Source organism: Ceratosolen solmsi, unplaced genomic scaffold, assembly GCF_000503995.2.
Source record: "Ceratosolen solmsi marchali unplaced genomic scaffold, CerSol_1.0 scaffold9, whole genome shotgun sequence".
Classification (NCBI taxonomy): Eukaryota; Metazoa; Arthropoda; class Insecta; order Hymenoptera; family Agaonidae; genus Ceratosolen; species Ceratosolen solmsi.
Window position 1 is genome coordinate 576,980 of NW_011948452.1, and position 8,644 is coordinate 585,623.

At 27.0% G+C, this 8,644-nt stretch overlaps 1 protein-coding gene across 1 annotated transcript; it reads left to right on the forward strand.

Moving 5' to 3' along the window:
• Positions 1–98: 98 nt before the first annotated feature.
• Positions 99–1,630, forward strand: LOC105366660 (uncharacterized). Its single transcript, XM_011505178.1, has 6 exons — positions 99–363; positions 827–861; positions 937–1,045; positions 1,123–1,195; positions 1,305–1,439; positions 1,515–1,630. The coding sequence occupies exons 1-6, from the start codon at positions 325–327 to the stop codon at positions 1,583–1,585; spliced, it is 462 nt and encodes a 153-aa protein (XP_011503480.1). The 5' UTR covers positions 99–324; the 3' UTR covers positions 1,586–1,630.
• Positions 1,631–8,644: the final 7,014 nt, after the last annotated feature.

Consider the following 8,644-nt stretch of genomic DNA (forward strand, 5'->3'; position numbering starts at 1 on the left):
GCAGGAATTAGAAGCATAAGAAACGACTAAGAATCTAAAGAAAATATTGGCAAATATAACGCCATATTGAGAAAATCTTTTTTTTTCCATAAATTTTAATATCTAATTTACCAGTTTGTGCTGTTTACATGATATAAGCTTACATATGTGTATATTATGAATATGACGAAAAACTCACGCAATTGCAGAAACAACAATAGCAGCAGGATTTATTATATTGATTGTTTTCTTTTTTCTTAAACCACATAAATATTTACTGTAAATTAAATACTGATTGACCTATAATCTGATTATAATATAACAAGAACGGCATCTATATATAGAATGCGTAACTTAACAGACGTATCACAATTTCCTTTAAAGGTATATTTTGTATTTTTGTTTAATATTTATTCAAAAATGTTCAATAAAATTATTTATACTTTAATTCTTCTTTTTAAATTAAAATTGTAAAGTCTTTTTAGTACGAATACTTTTATATAAATATCATTTTATGAATCAAGTAATTTTTTTTTTAAATAAGTCGAAATCTTTACATAATAAAATAACATGCTCTTTACTTGTATCACTTTATATTTACTCACTAATGGATTATAAAAATATTACATTCATGACACTATATTTTATTTACTAATTTTATAAATAATTATATAGAAGAAAATGCATTTAACTTAACATTAGAATTTATATTTTTCCTTACCTTTTGTATATAAAATAGAATTTATACTATATATAATATATATATATATTGATATAATAATATATATATAATATCAAATATCAGCGTTTTAACTTTGTGTACTTTGAAATTCTTATTATATTACAGGTAATTTTTGCTGTTCATTTATGGCTAGTCACTTGGTAAATTTATTACAAATATTATACGCTTCATAATATAATATTAATAATGTAAATTATTATTTAATTATGTAATAGGGCAATTCAAGGATGGTATTCACAATCAATGTTATTTTATAATACATTGTATTTTATATGTATTCTATGGGCGGTTCATAATACAGAATCTGATGAGCCAATACAATTCGTAACATATACATTTATTTATTGTTAAAAAATGATTTTTGAAAATATTTTTATTATAATTTTAATTTTATTTTATAGGCATTATTTATAAGTATAACATCGGAATTCTTTGACTTTATACATTTGTCAGTTAATTCTCCTTTTAGTGGAAGTAAGTTATATATTATTTTCTAAATTAAGCAAATTATTTTAGTGATAATTTTTATTAGTTTTGAGTTAGGATATTGGAAGTATATTAATTTTTGTTAAATTATTCTTAGGTGCATTCCAAAAATTCAGTGCAAGCATGATAATAATAAATATGATTATACGTGTAATAACAAGTTTCTATTTACTTCGATTGGGACAAGCTCGAGGTGGAAACCTTTCAATAATGATTACAAGTCCTGCTATGGGTGATTATACTACAATAATAAATAAATAATAACAAATATAAAATAAATATTGATTTCAATTCTAATAATTTGTAGGTCTTGGACATCAAGAATATGAAAATATATCCCATGCAGTTCCTCAAAATTCTGATTTCACTAACATTTAAAATTTCAATCTTTTAAATTATTAAAAATTTATTAATATTGCTTAATTCTTTAATTAAAAATAAGAATGAAATTTTATAAAATATATAAAAATTTAACATTTACAACAGTACTTGTTACTGTCAATATCTAACAGTATTTGTCAAAAATTACGACGTCAATATTCTTGTACTTATTATAGTTATATAAAAAAAATTACATTATAGTTTTTATACATGCTGTTTATTGAATTATTATAAAATTTAAGTAGCTCAAACGAAAAATTAAAATTTTTTAATTCAACAAAATAATATTGACTTTTTATGAATAGATTATTGTAAAACTATAATTAATAAAATTTTCTATATTTGAATGAATGCAAATAAAATATACATATTAATTGTAGCAACTTATAGAAATATTTTATATATTAAATTTGTATACTAAATTCATTAAAATATAATAAATATTTCATATAAATAATAAAAGCGCTGATCGTGTTTTTTTTTTAATGAAAAGTATTTTTATAACCCTAATAAAATGAAAATTTATGTATTATTCAAATAAAGGTATCACTGTAAGTTTCATAAATATAAATGGACTTACTGCCCAAAAAATATTTACGTACTTTAGTAATGAATAAAAAATTTTATTGATAATCGGAAATACTAGATGAATTATAATATTCAAAGAAAATTATTTATATACATCTAGGAAACAAAAGAGCTAAAACTAAACAGACTAACTTTTAAATTATCCGTCTTTTACATTCGTTAATTCCGATCTATTAAAGGTACGTAGATAATATAGGGATCTTTTATATCATTGCCATAACAACCGGTTGCCTTGCAATACTTGATGGCTCCGATAGGTGGTGCGTTCATCAATACGCTTCCGTCGCTTCAATGTTCGTTCGGAAAGATGGCGGCCAGCGATGACGAGCCGATGCATCTCTACGAGGTTTTTCAAAATTGCTTCAATAAGATCGCCAACAAGCAGCCCGGTGAGTGGAACTAGTGCAATTCTTGTGACATTAGTTATGCTATTAGGGTTAGTGGTTTGTCCCATCTTATTTTTGCGCGTTCTTACATCTTAGCGTTTGAAATAATGAGGGCGACGCATGCACGGTCCGTTATATTTTTTAATAGCATTCCGACATGCTTGGGACTGCGTTTTCACTTATATCGTTATCTCGACAGTTTACTTACAAATTTGTATATCTAATGATATAATCATTTTGTCTTTCATAATTGAGTGGCTTCCTCGTCTGTTTTATGTTTTGATTCATTATTTGTCAGTGCATTAGATGGTGCTGCCCTTGTAACAGTTCGATGTCTGTCGAAATGCGAACACGTTTTTACGTTTCGAGAGTGAAAATGTTAATCGATTGATGGTTTTTGTCTAAGGAATGAAATATCGACTGTCGGCATGGGAAAATCGCTTTTATAAGCTTTAATTCGATACCTCTAATCATAATGATTCAAAAATCATCTTAGTAATCTAATTCTATATTAGAAGGACTAGTAGAGACTATGTCTCCGTTCCTGAATTTCATTGTCGCTGAGGTTGTGAAATCTAACCTAACAAATGACTGATGGTTGGAAAAGTGCATTGGTTTTTAAACAGAAGCACTCTTAGTATAAAGTTTCTTTCAAATTTGAGCCTGACAATTGAACAAATACGGTTAATAATTAATAATGATCAATAGGTGATTCATTAATAATTTATTTATATTGCTATTTCAAATTATTGTATTATTCAAAGCACTTATTTTAATTATAAATTATATTTCTGATAATTTATATAAAAATAATTGACTCTTATAAAGATGAATTAGTGTGTATAAACGTTTTAACTATCTATAATGTTCTTTTACATGTCATAGAAATTTTAAAAAATTCTGTAACTATTTGTACAAAAAGAATAGGATAGCAAATAGCTAAAACTTGTTCATTGAATTATAATGTTACTCAATGTACAACTTGTGGTAGCAATTTAAAAAAATGCTACTCAATACTCTCTAGATGAATATAAGATAAATCTTTGGAATACTTTTGCAATTTTTACTTGCTTACCCGTTGATTTGATGTACATAGAGAGAGAAAAAAGTTTTTTTTAGTATAATTTTTTACATTTATTTTCACTTCTAATGTATTACAATATATTATTTTTATAGATATCTATTATTTTCATTTCTAAATTTTCTTAAGAAAAAATTTTAGATTTTTATTTCCATATATTCAATGCCTGAGTATTTAACATTGATTTGTCTGAACATATTGCTGAAATTTAGGGTACCTGTAGGAAACTCGTTTCGGTTGATACTACTCGCAAATTTCGTTAAATTGTAGCCATTATTATTTATTGTTTCATTTATTATATATACATCTACAATACTTCTTTTGTACAACTTGATTAGTTCAATTTATTCACAAAGCGTACAAATTGACATTGAATTCCTCGACTTTCCATATTAAAGTCTTTTTAAAGAGTTTTCACTCATTCTTGGCAAATGGAGGCAATTCAGGTTCCTTGAGGTGGATGAGAATACTCATACTTTATAAATTATATTAAATAAAAATGTAGAATAAAAAAGGCTAAAATAAGAAGGTGCAGGTGGTTTAATCACTGCTGGTAAGTACGCGTACCTATGTACGCAGGTGTATGATCAGCTGCACATCCGTATGTTGCGCGAATTCATGGTCTCCGATGTTCTTCTAGTCGATTACTGTATCATTATCTGTCACTTTTTTTCGAATGCCTCAAATTTGGTTCAGGTATTTTTTCTATTCTCCTTTCCAAACAAGTAATAAAAGATTAAAGTTTACTATGATGAAAACTGAAATATGTTCAGGTTGCAATAACTGAGATTACGTTCACTTATAGTGACTTTTTATGTCCTTACCTTCTTTTCATGTAGTTAAATTTATTATTTTGTTTAACGAATGAATTTAATTTCATATTTAATCTGCATTCTTTAAACTTTATATTTTAGACAATCGATTTCAAATAATACTTTTTATTATGATACACTGTATAAGCAATTTAATAGTTTTTGTTTAGCCAATATTCATTATGTTTTGTTTCATAAATTGATAATTCTTTTAAAGTGTTTACTGTACTTACTGCATTTTTCTCATTGATCTTAATAATGTATAAGTAGAGGTTAAATTATAAATTTTTTTTTGCTTAATTAATAATATTTATCGAAGTAACAATTTTTTGGTCCAATATATATATATAAATTTAATATTAAACTCTAAAGCTGCATAATATGCACGACTAATTACTAATGTGATTGTGAATGTATTATTATTATAATAGCAATAATATCTGCAGCTGTATCAGCTTCAATTTTAATGTATTTATAGACAATGTATATATAAACAATTAACTCGGTAATAAAAAATGTAGTTCATGAAACCATAGTTTAAGAAATATAGGAATTTATACAACAATATTTAATAAAAGCAGAAAATTGTATTTTTCTACAATCAAGGTTTTTATATTTAAATTTTATAAGAAATTGTTGCTATATAGGTATTGTAGATTGGGTTTTGAAATAGCAAATACAAATTACTTTATTGGAATTATCAATGGGAATAAAATTATAATGTAATTTGAATAAAATTATCTTTTGATATGTAGAAACATTTCGAGAATTATAAAACGGCATTGAATTTATTTTATTGTTATATTTTCCTTGGAATGTAAGATAAAGAATTCACGAAAATAATTTGATTGATAGGAAGCCTTTATTTTTAAATATTACTATATTACTTAAAATATTTTTGAATATTACTATAATATTTAAAATACTTCATTTATTTAAAATTTTTAATGAACCCATTTTGTATATATTTAATCTCATAATCAATGAAATGTTGCATGCATAAATACAATAAATAATATACATTTCTTTCGATATTACTTTGGTAAATAATACGCATGTTTCAAATTCTAGATACTTTTAAATTTTTCAAGCAAGTCTGATTTTGATAAATAGCCATGAACTCTTACTTGCATACTAATTTACAATAACGCACATACGTGTGTGGATATATAAATGCATTTTCATTTAGTACAAATACATCTCAATGTACACATCAAGGTCCAATAAGCATCTGTTGTTATCCCCTTTCAGCCTTTCGACCCTTCTCTATACTCTATAAAGTAACTATAAAGCCTGTCTTTCTACACGAGCCCTAGTTCTCTTGTCTTGTTGCCTGTTTTCTGAATCTTTCCAACAGTACCGATCTCTATTATATTTCTTCTTCGTTTACTTGTTCTCTTATGCAAATAAGAACAGCGATTTAGGATTTTTTCCCCTCTAATTACCCTTTTTTCTATCCAAATACAAAATATATTTAAGCTTAATTATTGAACCGAAAGAGAAAAGAGTGAAGAAGGCAAAAAGAAAGAATATTTACTTTTGAAGTTAGGTGTAAAACAGTCGAAGCTTATTTTTAAATTAATTGATTTTACTGTTACAATTCAATTATTTTATCTAAATTTTTTTTGTAGTACAAATTTATAGATGTTTTGTTATATTAAGATACATGTATTTTAATATTAATGTTTATTTGAATGTATGCTGAAAATTTGACACGCCATTATTTTAACTAAAGTAACATTTTTTGCATGTCTTTCTAAAATTACTTAGTTATATAATAAATAGAAATTAAAAATTAATTGGACTAAAATTTTCAAATGATGTAAGGAGTTAGGTACAATTATTTTTCTAACACTTTAATTATTGAGCATCTAGCGTCGAATAAAATTGAACATGAGATAAACAAAAGAAATTGACCTCGTATTAATAAACGAGGTTTGCAGCAACGATAAAACTTGCAAGTACGTAAATGTCTACGCTTCTAAATAGATATTCGAAATTGCTCGATTTGAGGTTCAATCTGCTCTCTTCCCCTTCTTTACCACGTTCCTGCATACACTGGCTCAATTACCGAAAAGGAGAGATAATGAAGCGAGGTTCCAGTAGTAGCATAAACTGTATATAGTTTTCTCGTTGGGAGAATCGTATTTAATTTTTACGTCTGAACTCAATGTACTTGCGTGAAAATATAAGGAGCCGTGATTTTTGGCTGGTGACACTATTTTCCTTTTTGATATGAAAAGTATGCGTAATTCATTTTCATTTTCAGTGACTATCACTTTACAACCACTTAGATAATCTCGACGACTGAAAATTTTCAGAACTCTTGAATTATGAACAATATTTTTATATTTCGCATATCGGGAGCATTTTTCATTGGGAATATTACGAGTTTGCATTTGTGAATCTATCGTTTTATATGTAAGTAAAAAATGACAATGGATATGCGAAGAAAATTATTGTCAACATTTTTTGATAATCTAGTAAATAATATATGTAAAATTTCAAGAATCATTGATAATCCTACGCATCTTTTAAAAATGGCAGTAATTATAAGATATTCCTGTAATACTCAAAACTAATGGGGGAGTAGCGACTGCTCTTCATTTATGGATCAGGCTCACCTGTTATTAAAAGGTTATTAAAAGCACACAAGTTGATAGAGAGTACTTCTGAAGCTCTGATAATGTCCGTAGAGGTAGAGGCAGGGTGCAAGAAATCAAACACGTGTGTGACACGTGTCAGAGCATGCGTTCATTTTGTTTGGGTACAAATCTCTTGCTTACATTCTGGGTCTCGCATACCTTAAGGAACCGAGTGGTCGCCACGACCGCCATTTATCTCTTTATATTCTTTATGCGATATTTTTGCAAAAAATTTCGTAAATTCAACAAATTAGTAATCATTTCTTTAAAAAAAATTTAAATTACACCAACAAAATTCATATCGTTATACAATTAAAAATTTTATGATAATTGAATAAACTCTTTAATGATCCATAGATACCTTAAACTAATGAATAAATAAGACCAAATGTACTTATGAATTTGAATAATAAAGAAATTCTTTCCACAAAAATTGATAAACTATATAAATTTTAAAAAACAAAGATGACGAACTATTGAAATGACGATCAATATTTACGATTAAGGTAATTTGTTAAAATATTTTAAATAGTTTCCATTTTGCATAATTATGAATATAAATTGTAATAATAATTAATATAATTAATTTACTATATTATTTAATTTTATAGTAAAACAATATTAAAGAATAATTTATTTATTTAAATATATTTATTTTGAATATCTTAAATTATACGACTTATGTTTCGAATAGTTAAATTTAATGTAACTTAAGTTTAATTTATAGTTAAAATAGTTAACTAATTGGATCTTAAAGATACAGGCAATTCTTAAATATTTTGCTTATATGTTTATTCTAAGCATAGCAACATATATTATTAATTAGTAAGAAGTAAGGTTTGGAGGTCAGGCAATTGAGCATAAAGGTTGAGCTCCCCTGAGCTTAGCGACCCTTCGTGCCTACGCCACTGTTCTCCAGCGGGCCTCTGCTAGTGTAGCCCAAAGGGGGGCATTGACAGCGACAGCTGTTGTAACTACTCCCCTCCTTAGAACTCACGCCATCCGTTCATCTCATCCCCCTCGACAGGGTTCTTGGGGCCTTTTATGTGCGGTAGTTTTCCCCTTCCACAAAGTCTATGGTCGCGTGGCAATCACCTTTTTCCTGTACCAATATACATTTTTATTTATCTAGCTTATCCATCTATCCATCCATCCATCCATCCATCCATCCATCCATCCATCCATCCATCCATCCATCTTTGTATAAACACATACGTTCTCGTAAACTACATACCACCAAACCTCGCAGAAAGGTACAGTAAATAGATTTCTTAAATCGAATGTTATAAAAACGGCTATTTTCTCCCTTCTCATATATGTAGCAATTACGTTGTGTTTTCCTTTAGATCTTCTTTCTTTTCGTCTGTTTTTTATTTCTTAGAATCGGATACTCTCACTCTTTAAAAAACAAGGAATTTTTATTTTCTGCATATTCTTTGGTCTTAATGTAACATTTTTGTATTTCTTCAGTGCATATTGAAAATATATCGTCTCTCTCTCTCTCTCTCTCTCTCCCTCTCTCTCTTTGTCTTTGAAAAACAATA

Bases quoted from the DNA above. Each gene is read 5' to 3' on its own strand.
- LOC105366660 (XM_011505178.1), top strand. From the start codon at position 325: ATGCGTAACTTAACAGACGTATCACAATTTCCTTTAAAG. The intron at 1,046-1,122 runs GTAACATATACA...TTTATTTTATAG, and splicing joins CTGATGAGCCAATACAATTC to GCATTATTTATAAGTATAAC. The intron at 1,196-1,304 runs GTAAGTTATATA...AATTATTCTTAG, and splicing joins TAATTCTCCTTTTAGTGGAA to GTGCATTCCAAAAATTCAGT.